The sequence below is a fragment of the Bactrocera oleae genome, chromosome 6 (assembly GCF_042242935.1).
Source record: "Bactrocera oleae isolate idBacOlea1 chromosome 6, idBacOlea1, whole genome shotgun sequence".
NCBI classification, from domain to species: domain Eukaryota; kingdom Metazoa; phylum Arthropoda; class Insecta; order Diptera; family Tephritidae; genus Bactrocera; species Bactrocera oleae.
Genome location: NC_091540.1, coordinates 4,767,278 through 4,784,619, shown reverse-complemented (window position 1 = coordinate 4,784,619; position 17,342 = coordinate 4,767,278). Strand labels below are relative to the sequence as shown.

Below are 17,342 nucleotides of genomic sequence, written 5' to 3'. Positions count from 1 at the left end.
AGTTACACTTAAACATACAAGCTGCAATTTGCCAATTTGCCGCTAAGTTGCATGCAACACAACGTCAGCAACAAGACTGAAACCACTATTTATAAAAACACATAAAGTAAAGAACCTTACAGCATGGAGTGCCGGCGAAAAGTGGACAACAATAAATTGAATATAGCTGCAAGGCTAATACGAGCATCGAAAAGTCTCCAAAACAACACTCCAGTCTACAATTCAACGCAAGCGAAAGTGAACGGAATAGTGTTGTGGCCGTTGAGGCGCATGCGCGGCGAATGAAATGTAGGGATATTTCCACAGCCACCGCCATAACAAGGCGACACGAAGCACTGCCGTATAGCAGAAAATTCATATGCCGCATAAAACCAACGGGTTGCGTGTGACGAGCGATTCAGTCGTTTATATAAAATTGACGCGTACGGTTTGTGTGGCAAGTGAAAGCGTGCGCGTTGGTGTCGCAACTGACGAAGCAAAACAAGCGCGGAAGTGCGGCAGTGCAATTCGCACACAAAGTGTTAGGCATGCGAACGTGAAAGCGCATACGAAGAAAAAAATAAAAATAAAAACGATTGCTTTGGCAGCTAACTAAGAAACGGTCACGCTAAAAATTAGACAATTTAGCGTGCTGTGCGAAAATTTAAGTAAAAAATTATATATATTTAATAAAAAATGCAAAAGCTAATATATGCGAAAGTTGTGCTCCGCTTAAGAAAGCATACAATAAATTTAATGTAGCCTACATTCAGGCGTATGTGCTATAAAACCATAACTTCTAAAAAAATTCAAATAAAAAATCTTCAAAAAAAAAAACCAGCAAATCACATACATATATATAATATTTGCGGCTAAGAAATCGATGCAACGCCAAAAACTAGGCAACTAGTCATCGCATACTAGTTGTAATAGCAACAAAATTTGTACACATTAATGATTGATGGCCTTCTACAGGCAAACTTGCGCATAAAGTGACCGCCGTGTGTTGGCAAAAGTAAGTAAATAGTTGAAGGACAGTTCGTAACAGCTGCAGCAGTGAAGGCAGTATTTCGCAACAGCTGAGCGCGCTGAAAAGTATGCTTAGCTATTTGAAATGTGTGACTTGCTGCTAGTATGCTTGTGTGTGTGTGTGTGTCGAATTTTTTTGGGGTAGGGCACTTAATGAAAGTGCTGTGTGACATAAATATTAACGATATAAATAAACTTGAAGGCCAGCAACAGCAAATATTGACAGGAATTGCAAAATTTTAGAGCGCCAGTTAAATTTAAGAGTTTGAGGAAAGCTATTAAGTTGTTGTGCTGTCCTATGACTCACAGCGGGCTGAAAGAGTTTGGGCAGTTTAGATTGAAATAGTTGGGGGATTTAAGTTTAGTGTTTGAAAACTTAAGTTAGCATTTTTGAATAGTTTTAGGAATTTTAATTCGTATTAGTAAATTTAATTATCGCAAATTCTGGTTTATTCAAGTAAATAAATCCACAGAAATTTTAAGCTATATAGAAAAAAATCTTTAATTCATTAAACTTTTGGTATTCACAATTTTTGCATGCCTTGTTGTTCCGGACTTCGCTGTATCACAACCACTTGAATTTAAGTTCTTACATACTAGCTCAGGCTAGTCATCTGAATTGTATATCTTTGTGAGACCTCAGTCCACTCTTTCTTGAATCGAATCTAAGGCGAAAGGAAAACTTTACATGTGCCATAGGGGATTCAGTAGCTTTTAAACTCAGTTTTATCACACGAGAATTAATATAGGGCTCAGCAGCTTTGTCTAAGCTTTAGCTCCTACGCTATATGTGTCGAGAAAGCAGTCAAATTTCACCTTTCTTATGACTATCTCTATGAAAGGAAAAACTTATAATACAGAGTACTTACGAAAGAAACGTAAGTGCACAAATTGGTAGTTAAAATGTTTGCAAGCGTGTTACTAAATGAGACTTTTTCGTTTCAGCTTTGGTTCAACCATGTCTTTGTTCTATATTCTCTTAAATTATTTCTCCATATGTATGAGTATTTATCAGTAACTGCTAGTTCAGAGTTCCTCACTTCTACATAATTCTTCAATATTGCTTCAGTATATGAGTCCCTAAGCCCTGGGTGAGGTATTTGTTTACAAGTAGTGGATTTCAAGTTGGGACAGAGCAAAATTTTAGACGAAAAATACATTTTTTTCCGGATACTCAAACACTAGTAAGTATTTTAGTCTCAGCATAAGATCCGTCACTCAACTCGAAAGCTCGAAAAATCTCGGTGCGTCGGTTAAGTTGAAGAAAAACTTTCCGAAAAGAGAAAGAATCATTTAAGGTATTCGAAATAAAATTTGTTCACAAGAAGCTGTGTATTATTTTGCCTACTTCGTTTTGAATGGCACTGTGATATACTTTTAACACCATTTCTTTAAAATTCTGAAAAAAATAATTTCTCTTTTTTTGTTATTCCAAAAAACGAAAAATTTTAATAGTTAAGAAACTTATTGCTCTCAATGTCTGCGTGTGCCAGTCACATGATATAATATTCACCTCAGTCATATGCAAATAAGAGTTAACAAAGAGGCTGCGGATTCAAAAGCCAATCAGAGGAGCTAATGTAACCGGTAGACAAATTTGATTAAGACTTCATTTCAGTGACACGAAGGCAGTCAGCGAAATCAGCAAAAGAGAAATCACTTAAGAATATGACAGCTAAAATCAGCGCGGTGGAGATGTCTGTGTAGCACATATGTATATTATATTTGAAGAAGGTGACAGTGTTCTCGCTGTCGCTGATGATTTTTGGCACTTAGACTTTTTGCTGCGTTCGAAATTGCTGCCTGTGGCGCGCTGCCAATTTGCGCTGTTTGACACGATGTAAATAAGCATGTGCATGTGTGTGTGTGTGTGTGTGTGTGTGTATGCACAAATCATCAATAAATAATTTATAAACACGTCTTAGGGCACGCCACGGTTATTTGCACGCAACCACAATCAATGACTCGTTGGCACGTTGTCTGCATGTAAAATGAGTATTCTCGCTGATTGCACGCCTAAATCTATGTTTCGTCAGGCAGATAAAGTGTAAGGTAATATATCAAAGTCATATTTGTATGATTCATGTAAGTAATCAGCTGCGCAGTGAGATAGTCATGCATAAAAATGCTTAAATATGAGGGGTAATAAAATTGAGGCAGGAAATGGTATAGAAATAGTAAGAGGTATTATGGAGATGGCAAAAAACACAAAGTGAGAGATAAAAAAAAACATATACATAAATTACTGTAAGCACAAAATTATTTTTTGTGAAACATATTTAGATTTGAATATTGCAGCAAATTTGCAGTTTTGTTTATATTTAGCTTATAGAAGCAGTAGAATAAATTGTAGGAAGCTGTTTTTGTAGAAACAATAAAAGCAGCCTGTTTTGCAGCAAAAATTTACTTTTCCAAAGTTTCTATCAATATTTAAATCAAATGATTTTGTTTTCATTAAAAATCATCTTTTAAAAGTTTTAAAGTTTTTATTTTCGAAAATTTTTTTAAATTTTTTAAAAAGTATTTCAAGATTATTTTTATTGAGTTTAATGTTTATAAATCAGTATTTTTTATTTTCAAAACCATAAAAACGTGCATTAAAGTTAAATAAAAAATTTTAAATTTAATTCAACAAATTTTAATAAAATTAGGAGTATATTTTTTTCGATATTCACTATATATAAGTTTATATAATATTTTCCTAATTTATAGAAGAAAAAGCAACATTTTTTTTAAATATAATATGTAACTTGCTCTTGAAGCAGCACTTATGAATGCTTTGCTAACTTTTACTAAGGGCACATATAGAGGATATAAGCTATAAGGGCTAAATTGTCGTTTCTATTAACAAAAATTTTACAAGTTGTAGTTATTCAAATATTTCAACTGTGTCAAAAAATTCAAATATTTGAAAAATAAAAATTATAGTGTCCAACTATTTTCAACTGAATGGAAAACAGCCATGAAAATATTTGAAAATTTTACCTAATAATTGCTTTTTATCGAAAAGTGAAGATATTTCCAAAAATTTAAAATGTTTTTTTAAAGTTTGTCAAAACAAAAATTACAAATATTACAAAGTAACTTATAAAATTAAGGTACAAAAGCAAGGGTATACAAAACATAAAAAAGTAAACTGACAGAATATGATAAAACATATTTTATGTGCCTCGAGTTATCGAAAAATTATACTGGAATAATCGAAAACAGATTTTAATTGAAAAAATATTTTAACCCAAATAAAAAATTTTATAATATTTAAAAATTAAAAAATCGATAAAAAATTATCGAAATATAACAATTCGATAACTTTGAGTTTTAAAAATTAAAATAAAAATATTTTAATCGAATTAAAAACAATGATAAGAAATAACCGAAATATCTCTTTATTCTTGATTATTAAAAATTCAAATACAAATAATGAAATTGGATGAAAAATATCGATAAATAATTTTCAAAATATAATATTTCAATATTTTTTTTTAGAAATAAAAACACAAATAGTGATATCAAATAAAATTTTCGATAAAAATAATAGAAATATAATAGTCCCATGTTCTTTACTGTTAAAATAAAAAATAATCGAAATATAGAAGTCCAATATTATTAATTAATAAATCAAAAAATTATCGAAATATAATAGTCTAATATTATTTGTTATTAAAAGAGAAATTTAAATAATAACGATTTCTTATTTTTTCTTATAATATATAAATTATAATATGATGACATTATTGACTCCATTATAAAAAAATATCAAAATGAGGGTTAAGTATAATCAATAAATAGGACAAATTGTTAAATAAACTCTGCTCTTAATTAAATATAAATTTAAAATATTTCAAATTGTATGGAGTATACACTGTACATATATACATGAAATAAAATTTATTTTTACATTGAAATAAAATTTTTCAATTTTGAAAAGGGATTCAAATCTATATAATTTCAGTAGCCAAGTTGGAAAGGCTTGCTAAGTAGTGCCTTTAAGTGGTGTTAACAAAGCAACTTCTTGAAAAATCATGAAAAAATTTTATTTAGTACTACTTTTGCGTGCTTTCGATGGTATTTTTTATCGATGAATTTTAATTGAAATTTATTAATAAATAGTCGATAAACTACTTCGATAAAAAGTTAGTACGACAAAATAATATACAGAACAGTTTGATTTTTATCGACTATTCTATCGATATGATTTTTATTAGTATAGTTCACATCGCATACGACACTCTCTACATATTCATATGAACTGCTTAAATACCTTAAAAAATATGCAAACTCTTCACTAACAAATTTTTTATTTTCATTTTTCTCATTCAACAGAAAAACTGGCAGTCCTCCAGACGCAATTTGTTAATTCAAAAATGAAAAAATTTGCAATAACAACAAAAAACTTATAGAAAGTTCAGAAATATTGCTTAAAAAAAAAAAAGCTAACCTAAACAAAAGAGCAATGTATAGCAAAACATGAAAAAGTAAGTGAAGAAATAAGCGAGTGACACTGTCTAATACATATACAGTTACATAAGACCGGGTCACAGTCAAGCGTTGTGCTTTGTAAAAGTTAAACTTCATTGCAGCTGTTTGTGTGTTTTCATGTAAAAGTGTAACATTTTTATTCATCTCATGCTACCGCTATCATGAGCAGACATCTGTGCATTGACATGTTTGACATATTGTGCTGTTATGTATATGCTGTGTATGCTGTTTGACAACAGAAGGAAGGACAACGCGTAAGGATAACAGTGATTTTTATGCAGGTGAGTTTGAAATTGAAAAAAAAAGAAATTTGAGATGAAAATATTTTGAAATATTTAATTTTAATTTTTAGAGGCTTATAAGCATAAAAAAAAGGTTTTTCTTGAAAATAAAAGAGTAACGTATGCTCAAAATGAATAAAACTATGTAATAATGCATTATTTGCCTAAAATTTAGCACTCATAGCGTAATTAAGTTCATCATTTTCTTATCACCGATGTTTAACAAGAAATGTTTGCATAGACTTTCGTTACACTAATCTTATTTCCATACATTTTTGCTTTGCCACTACTTCGTTAGCATTTCTATCTACCGCCACTCAAACTAAACACTATTAAGTCACTTTAAATTTCCACTATGCCATCCAGCGTTACCCTGAGGAAATACAAAAATACAAAATACTAAAAACTAAAAAAAAAAATCTACCAAAAGTTTTCACATCACCTGCCAACCACTCACTTGGAAAACCCGCAGCGAATTAGGCGCATGGAAGCATGGCAACCTTCAACATAAATTTCCTGCTCATTATAATTTTGATTTGTTTTTTTTTTTGTATTTCTCTTTCGCTCGCTCATTAAAGCACAATATTTATGCTTAAGCTGCTCAACATTAATTGCAACAAGCGTGCGGTGTGAGTGCGGTGTGATGCTGGTGAAGGCAAAAATCGATAAAAGTTGAATGAAAGCGCAGCAAGAAAATATCACCGCAACTGTGTTGCCAGTAGTAAGGGCTATAGCATAAAACTCAATGCTTATTTAGCGGTATAAAGGTATTAACCGAGCATAAGTCATGTTATGAATTTAGAAATGAAAGCAAGTCTCAGTAAGGCAAACTTTGTTGTTGCTGTTTACTTAAGGAATTACAAAAGCAAAAAAGGTAATTAAGTTTGTATATATATATATATATATATATATGTGTGTGTGTGCACATTTAAAGATGTACGAAATACTTAAATTTATGCCGACAGCTGCATATACATATACTGCATGTATGCTTTTGGTTGACTGTGCTTTGCTTCAAAGCGGGTTACGTATACGCCCCCGTCGCAACACGCCAATATTTGCTGAATGTTTGATGAAGGCGCACATTTGTTAGCTGAAATCGTTATAAGCTCATTGTAGCGCACACAGAAAACACATATGGGAATTGAATGAGACATAGCCGCATTTAAGTAGAGTTATATGCTTACAAATGTATATAAATAAATGTATATATGCTACTGCCAGCGCTTGTATAAAATTTCACATAAGTCACAAAATTAGCTGTAGGCAATAGCAATTGTTTTAAGCAAATGCCTTGAGGCATATTAATAAATAAATACTTTGAGTTGCACTGGTTGTGTTTTTGATTTGTTACTTTCAAGTACAGGAGAACGCTGACTGTTGTTATTATAAATAATATACGAGTATTTATACCGAACTGTCATTTTCTAGCAATGTCTGAAATCAGTTTTTTGATACCCAGTTATGACTGTGCCGCTTAGCGATAAAGGCAGCTAACTCAAAAAGCGACTTAACTTTAGCTTGTTCTTAGACAAGCAAAAATCCATAACCGCACAGCTTTATATAACAATTTAATATCATTATTCATAACAAAGTGTGAACAGTGTATTTTCAAATCCATTTAAATAAAAATCATTTACTCTGGCTTCAAGAAAACATCCTACTGATTTTTTATGATGGTTCCCAGCGGACACAATTTTCTTCTGGCCACCAAAGAAGAAGCTATAAATTCACTAGACTTTCGAAAGCACTAATTCGGTTACATAGGTATATGCATTAGATAAATATTACGGTAAATTAATCGTTCTCAACTATACTGCACATATTTTTTGCCCTAACAACAAATTTTCTCAAAATGTGCTGTGTCTGGCTTGATAAATTGTGTGCCTGTGATTAAGCAAACATTACATCTCTTATACATTCATTCACTAACATTACTTACTTTTATCCATTTTCACTTATTCATTGCATATTCTGCTTTTGTGGTTGTTTTTTGTCCCTTCAACTTATGTCTTCACACCTTCCTCTTATACCATTTTCTCTACTAAGCACATCACCTCAAAGAGCAGTGTCATAATTGTCATTCAAACGCTCACACACTTTCCCTCCAGTACCTGAATGGCGCTGTGACTCACATGTGCCCATCACAGCACAAAAAGAAATTCCATCAACCGTTCTGTCACCGCAAATAAATCAACAAAAAAAAAAAGATGTTGTAGTAAAAAATGATACACACCGATGGTGTTCGAAAAATAATTGGCTTTGTTTTGTGTGAAATTACATTGCGTAAGGCAAATCCTAAAGCAGCCCGACGCACATACATATTTCAATGTGTCGACCCTTTTCGTTTTGTTTGCTCTACTTTCTATACACTTTCAGCCATTTTTCGCATTTGAAAAATGATTGCCAGTCTCCACGATTGACACTGAGGGCACAATTCTATTAAAAGCAGATAAGCGGCAAAGTAGATTTTGACGAAGTTTGTTGGGCTTTTCTTTTTCCTCTTTCTTATCTACCACCTTCAATTTACAACATTACTCTTCACTTTTTTCACGTTCTCTTGCAAACTATTTTTATTTGTTTATTTGCTGTTTTGACATTGTTGTCCTTTGTGCTGTGTTGTGTATATAGATTGGCTCAGGCTCAGGCTCAGGCTCTGTGTCATTACATGTTTTGAAGCTATAATAAAAACCTTTTTGCACTTTGCTTGTGAGAAAATGGTTAGATCATTACTCATGCGCTTGTAAGAAGGAAAATGATAGAATGAAAAGTAAAAGTAAAATGCAACTAAAACTAAAAGTAAGAGTAATAGTAAAGCGTTGCCTTAAGATTCACTTGCACGTTCAAGTTAAGGCGATTTCAATAGCTTAACATATTTTTTTGGAAAACACAATAAATTTTGTAAATAAAAGAGACAATAATGCAGCCTGCAATTAACAGTAAAGGTAAAGATAACAAGTCCCATTTTTCTGGTGAAAATTTAATTTTTTTTGCTTCAAGAAATTTTTTTTTATAAATATTATATATAAATTTTTTTTTTACCTATCCCAAAATTGTTGAATTGAATTCAAGCTCTAACGTATAATATATTTATGTACATTTTCTTACATAAAGAAATTGGTTTGGGATTAAGAGTATGCTTTTTTAGTGCTAGTAGCTGGAAATCACTGTAAATGAGTTTAGGTCGTAGGCAAAAAACTGAAACAATTATCGAAGAATGTTTTTGCTGCGAAAAACTCGTTGCTTGCATTTATACTAGTTTATATTATATTATTGTTTTATAATTTAAGTGTATGTAAGGTGGCAACTCTAAAAAATTATATAATAGCTTTTATTTTATATTTACTTAAATTATACCATTACTTTCTTAATAAAAAAAATTAAATAAATAAAGTCAGGTGGCAACTCCAAAACATAATATTTTTATAATAAATCCAGTTAAAGTGTCGTAAGTTAAAAAAATCAAACTCAGGTGGCAGCTTCAAAAACTAATAAACTTGTAATTGAAGTTATGTGGCAACTCGAAAAAATTGTATATCTATAATAGAGCTGTCTAAAGTATGGCATATTGAAAATACTGCAAAATTTCGTATGCTTTTCATTTTATTTTAAATACTTTTGGGGTCTTATTTAAATTACACTATTGTATACTATTTTAAACTTTTTTTTGAATAAAGGCATGAAATGCATTCGCGCATTAAGCATTCTCAAACACACAAGCTCCTTAATAAAATTTAATTTTCTTAAATCAACAACCTTTCATTTAAAAGACAACACAGCGATATATATTTATATATATATATTATATATCTACATATACGTACATAATATATGGCTAACTATTTTTAACTTTCATTAACATCACTCATACGCCACTGCTTACCCATTGCATACGCATTAAAATAACGCTCTGACACCCGCTACGCAGCGCACAGCTACTCCAACACACACAAATACCTTACTAATGCGTGTAAGATTTTGTTTTATTGACCAAAAATTTACGCCTTTATAAATTTGCTTAAAATTGTTTGCAAATTAATTATGCATTCCACCTAAATCACTAATACGCTACTTAAATAACTCATACGCCACGTCAAACGCTTTTATAAAATCACAAATACGTCAGCAACTATTCAAACTAACCCCAGCATAAACAATATATTTAACGTTCAACAAAATACTCTCACGTATCGAGACATATCCATCTATAAAAGTGACACATAACTATCAATTAGTTTACAGTTACGTACTCCTGTTTCACTCCTTGTTCAGAATGACAGCCGAATGTGAGAAAATTTTATTTATCCACGTGTCACTTTAGTGGACTTATCGCTAGTCTGCAGTTATGTACAAACAATTAATATAGTAGTAATACCAATTTATATACATCAACAAATACAAAGGCGTTAGCAATAAATTTATTGCTGGCATTTCGAATAGCATTTAAGTAAACAGCACATAATATAACACATGAAAATCACTGGGGAGAGGGCATAGTGATTGGTGCCAACAAAAGCAATAATGTATTGTTAACATGCAATTGATCTTATTATGAGAAGGAAGAGAACAAATGAGAATATATATTTATATGATATAGAAATATGATATAAAATATTTGAAATACTCTTCTATTATTCTCACGGGTACTATTACTTATATAGAAAATGATAGTTTATATATTCATTTGAATGCGGATTTTTGATCATTTAAATAACAAATATTTGTATCGCTTTTTTGTGAAATTTAACTATTGCCCTCAGCTGCAGTCGCATATGAAATTTGTTCTCTTATTAATAACATCGAATATAAAATGGGATCATCCAGGAACCCTCACTGATTTCTCTACGATGCAACGTTTTCATATATAAATGAAGTGTCAAACACATATGTTACTACTGATATCAGTCATGAATCCTCTGCTTAAATTATTATTTAGACTAAAATTCTCTTAAATTCCGTTAGTCGCATGTCACATATTGCATTATGCCTCTCTATATTTACTATACATACATACAACGTTGGAACATTGATAAATACGCATTTATCAAGTGGTTGGTAACTCAGGTATCTAACTTTAATAGGTTGATAGTGTTCTACAAGTAATATTTGTAGTTTTTACTGATTATTTTAAAACTAGAAACCTTTTAAATTTATCTTTTAAAAACACGGTCACACTTAGTGTGTACTCAGAGTGGTATTTTTTTTTTCAGTAAACATTTCTTTTGACAAAATAATAATTAAAGATGCCACTGCTCCACTAAGTACATAAAACACCTTCCTGGCCGTCAATCTTGGTCTGGTTTCCATTTATGTTAACTTATTGCGATGCGACCACACCATTTTCGCTTGACATTGTCGTAAATGTTCCAGTTATCATCACATCGGCTTCAGAAAAAGATCGATTAAGTGGAATTCAGCAGCGCGTCGCAGATGGAAATTTGGTTCATAAGACTTGTTTGCATTTGCTTCTTTTCGTATTCAATTTTTGCTTGAGAGCCACTGTCTAGTTTAGTCTAGTTCTAGTTTTCGTATTTCACAGATTCTCTTTTCAAATGGCACACACCGCCAGATGGGTGCTAAGACATGCCTGTAGTATACAAGTATTTTGCAAGTTGTATTCTCCTAGCAGCTCTACTGCATGAAAATTTAATATATTCCATATTACATACTGACTGGACTATGTGACCCTGGAAAAATATGAATCTAAGTTTCGATTCCTGGTTTGCTAAATCTTTTTTAGGTTGAAACTTTAAACACAAGTTTATATATAATAGTTCACCAAAAGGATAGCCTAAGACAAAGGAACTTAAAATCATTGGCGACGGAAAATCAGGGAAATAGCAAAGTTAGTAAAAGGTCAGTTTAATATACTCAGATGCATAAAGGCGGTCACAAGTTATGCTAAATACAATATCAAAAACGTTTAACGTAGTTTGAAACCATACAGATTTTACTCAATTCATCTTGTCTAGTCTTGCTTTAAAGTCTCTTGGCCTATCGGAAAATATGCATATGCGGAAAAAATTTTCTACGATTTAATTTTCATAATATTAAGCAGAGATTCCCAAATCAAGCGCAACGAACCTTAATTAAATAGAGCTAGCTTGTGTACTACAAACTCAACAGTAAGGCCTCATTAATCATTAAACTAAGTACATTCGAGCAAAGCCTTTTAAATCACTTAAACATTTACTTGAAATATATATATATATATATATATGGATAGATTAATTTTGAGGTATGCACCGCGACCTATGGTCTATTGTGCCCTGATATATATATGGATATAAAGTTCACGTTTTAATTGATAAGTTAGCGAGATGTAGTTTTCAAGTAAATGTTTAATTGATTTAAAAGGCTTTGCTCGAATGTACTTAGTTTAATGATTAATTAATTTATATATATATATATAAATGTGTGTGTTACCAGCCCACGTATTGTACCAATCACCTATAAATGTAAAATATACATACATATATATAATACTGTATATATGATTGCATATCTGCACGTCATTTCAGCCCTTCTGCTGTTTAACTAAAAGCTTTTATCGAGTGTTAAAAGTTTGTGCTTTAAGCTCAATGTTCAACAACTCTACAATGAATTTCGCAGCGTGAAACTTTTCCAAATAGTTACGCTCAAAATTGTTCAAATGGTTTCTTTCAAATAGTTCGACAAAGGTAAAATGTTTTAATTATGCAGTATGCGAAGTCCACGAAGAAAACCGTAAGCCGAGCCTGAATTAAATGAAAGTCTGAGAACAAGAAGAAGAAAGTACAAAATAATTACACGTTTAAAATGAAATGTGGTATGGCGGCGGTGAGTGAAGTTAAATGCGTGCCTGAGAAGTTAAAGTTCTTTAAAAAATTGAAAGCAGCGAAGTGCTGGATGGTGAAGAAAGGTCAAACTAAATCAAATAGCGTGAGGTCTTTTGTAGAAAATCACGAAACTGTAAACTAATAAACCGTAATAATGACAGCTAGTGTAACAGTTCATTTGTTAAGGAAATAAACTCTTTGCAACTTCGCCAGTCTCTGCGTTCTTTGCTTTGTACATCCAAAGTTCATCAAAGTTGAAAATGCTGTGATTTATATGAGAGCCTTTACAACTACTGGTATATACAAGTACGAGCGTGGCTTAATTGATTTAAAACAGCGCGGACACGGAGTCGCGTGTGGATAGCCTGGAAAAGTCTATTAATCTAATAGAAAAGTAGCTAAAAGTAAGCGCAGAGGGGTATGTTGCACTACTTAATTAGAATATTACGTTTAAATCTTAAGAACTAACGTTTTATTATATGCAAAATCATTCTAGCCAACTGTTTTGTATCAGTATTAGCGTTTTTTTTTTAAATAACTTAGAGAGAGGGCTGATATGCTGTGAAATCACAAAATTTATAAAGTTTTTACAAAATTGGGCATAAATTGAGCCTCTTATATGATTGATTTTCTCTTTATATCCCTGTCTATTTCTCACTCTCTTTCTCTTTCTCTCTCTCACTCGCTTTCTCTTTATTTCACGGTCTCTCCTGCTCACTCACTATGCTTGTTTCTGTACCTTTCTTGTTACCATCCTACTTTAAGGATATAAACTTTCTATTTTCAATCCATTTAGTTTTTTGCTCTACAGGCCTCATCTGGATATGTGGGTATTAGGCTTCTAGACGATATTTACTAAAATAAATCGACGATCTTAGAAGATTACTACATATAGTACTATAGAGTATGAACGATCCGTCCACTGTCCATAAAGCGAGTGAAGATTTTATATATTAGTTTTTTTTACTTTTGTTTTAAGTGTGGTTCTCAAAGAAAAATCAAGTTTTATTAACAGAAATCTCGATTTTAATAAAATTTATTGTTCAGATTTAACAGCTACACATTGGGCACTCGATGGATAGTCACAAACCTGAAAGTAAATACGAAGGACAAAATAATCAATTTACATTAATATGTGTAAAAAATTTACTATCGTTTTTCGATGTTTTTGAATAAATTCTAAGCTAAAAAAATTTGCAAAAAATAAATATATCGAAAAGTTATCTCTAAAGTGTATAAATATAGCTGTTGTTGCTGTATTTTTAACGCTTCCAACACCAATAAAAACTCATTCGTTTTATCAAACTACTCATCTTAATCCATCAGTCTTGTCTCTCCGAACAACTCATTTTACAATTTCTGCCTCTAGCCACTTGTAAGTACATGCAAATTTATCGCAATCAATAAAAAAAATGTTATGCCTTTATTTGCATTCTTTCTCCCACCCATTACACCCTACTAGTTACTACCGCCCCTACTCACCATGATACGCGTGTTATAATGCAGGCCCTGTGGACATTTATTCACTATTGGCCGCCCACGTTCACACTTGTAGAAAATACCACAGTTGCTGGGCGACGGAATTTGCACCACATCCGTTTGTTCCTTGGGACATACGATGCCATCCTCAATAGCAATGCTGGTAGTGGCGGCGACGAGTGCAGCGCATACAAAGAGAAATACGCGGAATTTCATTTCGCTAACGATTCGCGTTGAATTTTTTTTTTTTTTTGTGTCTTTAAAAAAACTACAAAAAGGAGTTTCAATCGGTAGGAATACCACTTATTGTTCCTAGCGAAATATTTATTTTGGAGTGCGCTCGGTACGCAAACTGGGATGCTTTTATACTCAGATTCAGCTATTGGTGGATGATGGAGAGCAGCAATGTGCTTGTTATACAAAATGTAAAAATTTCGCTGAATACATATGTATCGATACTTATATACATATGTACATACATACATATATATATTATATAAGTGGTTGTTTTTCTTATCAGTTCTACGTTATGTTTGCATTTGTTGTTGTTTATTTGAAATTCTTTTTACTTTTTTAACGTTATCTTTCACTTTCTTGTTGCTTTAATCGTCTTTTGTTTTTTTTATCGTTAGTTGCTGTTTGTTGTTGCTTCAATTTTGCTGTACCACTTATCATTTTTGTATTATTTTTGCTTCTTCAAATTTTTAACTCGTATATAGCAGCTGTTCTCGGTGTCTATTTATAGTTACAGTGTATTTTTTTTTGATTTAGTTTTTCTCATTGTTTGCTGTTTTGCAATTTTTTTAGTTTTCAAGCTGTATTTAACACATTTTTGCAATTCTGGTTAAACACATGTTCGTTCTGATTGAGTTTATGTACACCGACAAGTGCTAATGATTTTTAGCTTTTGCGAAATTATTTTCATCGTTGCAACAAAGCTGCTTATAGGAAGTCCACACTAACAATATTTCTCGGTTGTGGTGCTCTTGTTATTAGTATTAACAAGGTACCTCAACTTGGTATCCAACTGAATGACTAGAAGCGGCTTAGTCGAGCCTCTTTCCTCTTTCGGTAGTTCACATCGTCAACCTGTTGATAAAATGAAATGTCTAGGGCTCATCCTTGATGGAAAACTTTCATATCAATTTTGAGGAGAGAGTAAATAAGGCACCTGTTGCCTTATATTTCTGTAAAAAAGCTATAGGAAAAATGAGGATTCTGACCTAAGGTGGTGTTTTGGCTCTATGAAACCGTCGTCAAGCCAATAATACTCTCTGGTGTATTCGTCTGGCAGTCCCGCTTCAGTCCACTGAAAATGCTATACTTGCTAAGAAGCTTGAAGTCAAAGCTAGGAGGGAAGGTTGGAGCGGAACTTTTGTAAGGTGCTCTCCGTCAATCTTAGGTTTAGGCTACCGGATTACTTTTTTACAGGCAGAAGCGACTGCTATTAAGGTGGCGGTAAACGCATTGCTACGAAGTGCAATCCTCCTTCAGGTGGGTGTGCACTCACTTCAACGACAGAGCTGCAATACTCGCGCTCAGCTCGCTAACTGTGCGCTCAAAGCTAGTCAAGGAGTGTTTGTCCACTAGAGATAGCATCAAGCTACTTCTTCATGGGTCTTATGATCTATTATATAGGAAAGTTAGGTATCGCAACCGACCGGCATTTTAAAATGTCAAAGTGAGATCCCTATCCACCCCCCCTGACCTAACCTGACCTAACCGACTGTCAACTGAACCCGATTGTGTAGATCTTCGTGCACGATTATGAGTGCGACTACGAGGGTTTTCCAGCTCTTCTTCAAACTAAATGTCAACTGATACTTGTTCAGTCAGGTGACATACTCATGAGACATAATTCAACTCTCGCCAGACTGTAAGAGACTTTCTCATATTTTATCAAATAGTTGAGCCATGATTAGAATCTCATGGTGCTTATTATTTCTTATTAATCGTGAAATCGATAAATATTTTATCAATGCTGACCAACTTCGTAACCTTAAACTGTATGATCCGAAAGATTAACATTATATCTTCACCGCGAGACTAATGATTTAAAGGAGGCAGAGCTTCGAGAATTTTGTTCTTTGACGCCTAAGCATTTGTAGCATAGTGCGGAGATGTGCGTTTATAATATGTTTAATGAAAGGCGAGTTGTATGAGATTAATGTTGAGTAAATTTTCTCACACTAATATATTTATCGTCTCTATTTTATGTTTTCTTCGTTGTACACACAGTCAAAAAGTTTTCTCAAATTTAATTCTTACTATACTGAAGTGTTGCGTGCCTGCTGTGAGCTAAAACCGCAGCAACATTAACCCGTCTACTTAATTATAAAAATTAATTGCGACCATAAAAGAAGGCGAAATAAAATATAGACTTGAGTGTTTCGTGTAAAAAATGGGAAAGCAACAAATTATTAAAATAACTGTGCGAAAGACAAGAGAAATGTGAGTTAGCAAACATTTCAATTCACTTTGGAAGATACCTTACCATAATTATTACCGCACACTGTTGGTTTTTCTTTTCGTTTTCGGTTTTTCTCATAAACTTTTCCGTCTTTGAAGCTCTTAGTGTTTTTTTGATTTCTTCTTTTCATTCTTGGAAATTCACGCAAGCTTTCCTGCATTTATGCAGTTATCGCTGTTGTCGAGACGACAGTAATTAGTTGTTGTTGCTTTTTTTTTTCATTTAACAAGCATTACTTACGGCACGTTTCTGCCAGTGGGAGTTCCAAATTACGCAAAACGAGCGCAGCGTGCGAGTAAATGAGCATTTAAAAGTATGCGAGTGGGGTGAGATGAAAAGGGGTGTTATCTACTGGCAGCTACGCACCCGCGGTTGTATGTGTGTCGGTTACATTAACAGCGCATTTTTAAATACTCCAAAATAGTCTAAGCTGGAGGCAGCGCAAAGTCACCTATCGCCTACTTAGCAATGTAATTTATATTCTTTTTCTTGTTATAATTTATTTTTAAGGAAACATTTACGCATCGCAAAAATTCGCTTAGTAATGAATGCTGGACGAAAACCTTTATAATCGAGAATTACACAGAAAAAGTGGATTATTTGTAACTCTTGGTAGGTGCGATAAAAATAAAGAAAGAAATGTTAAAACAAATAAAACACATTTTAATATTTGTATAATTTTCCTTTATAAATTAATTGATGCAACAAAAAATCCAGCACCTGCCTTGCGCTATGGAAAAGTTGTTTGGTTATGAAAACTTCGAAAAATACATTTCACCAGAACGAATAGGTGAAGAAAGCAAGCGA

The 17,342-nt window shown here is 32.6% G+C and overlaps 2 protein-coding genes across 2 annotated transcripts in view; one reads left to right on the top strand and one right to left on the bottom strand.

Annotated features, from left to right (window-relative positions):
* The first annotated feature begins 391 nt into the window (after nucleotides 1-391).
* Nucleotides 392-17,342, top strand: part of cmpy (crimpy) — a 68,400-nt gene continuing 51,449 nt past the window's right edge. Inside the window, exons 1-2 of the mRNA XM_036358219.2 lie at nucleotides 392-994; nucleotides 5,332-5,768. The gene's annotated coding sequence lies outside the window, so the exon portion shown is untranslated. The remainder of the gene's footprint in view (nucleotides 995-5,331; nucleotides 5,769-17,342) is intronic.
* Nucleotides 13,590-14,423, bottom strand: LOC106621994 (peritrophin-1). Its single transcript, XM_014241031.3, has 2 exons — nucleotides 14,069-14,423; nucleotides 13,590-13,676 (listed from the first exon to the last, which is right to left on the bottom strand). Exons 1-2 carry the CDS (start codon nucleotides 14,279-14,281, stop codon nucleotides 13,623-13,625), a joined length of 267 nt encoding a protein of 88 aa, XP_014096506.3. The 5' UTR covers nucleotides 14,282-14,423; the 3' UTR covers nucleotides 13,590-13,622.

Bases quoted from the DNA above. Each gene is read 5' to 3' on its own strand.
- LOC106621994 (XM_014241031.3), bottom strand. From the start codon at position 14,281: ATGAAATTCCGCGTATTTCTCTTTGTATGCGCTGCACTCGTCGCCGCC. The intron at 13,677-14,068 runs GTGAGTAGGGGC...ATTTACTTTCAG, and splicing joins ATTATAACACGCGTATCATG to GTTTGTGACTATCCATCGAG.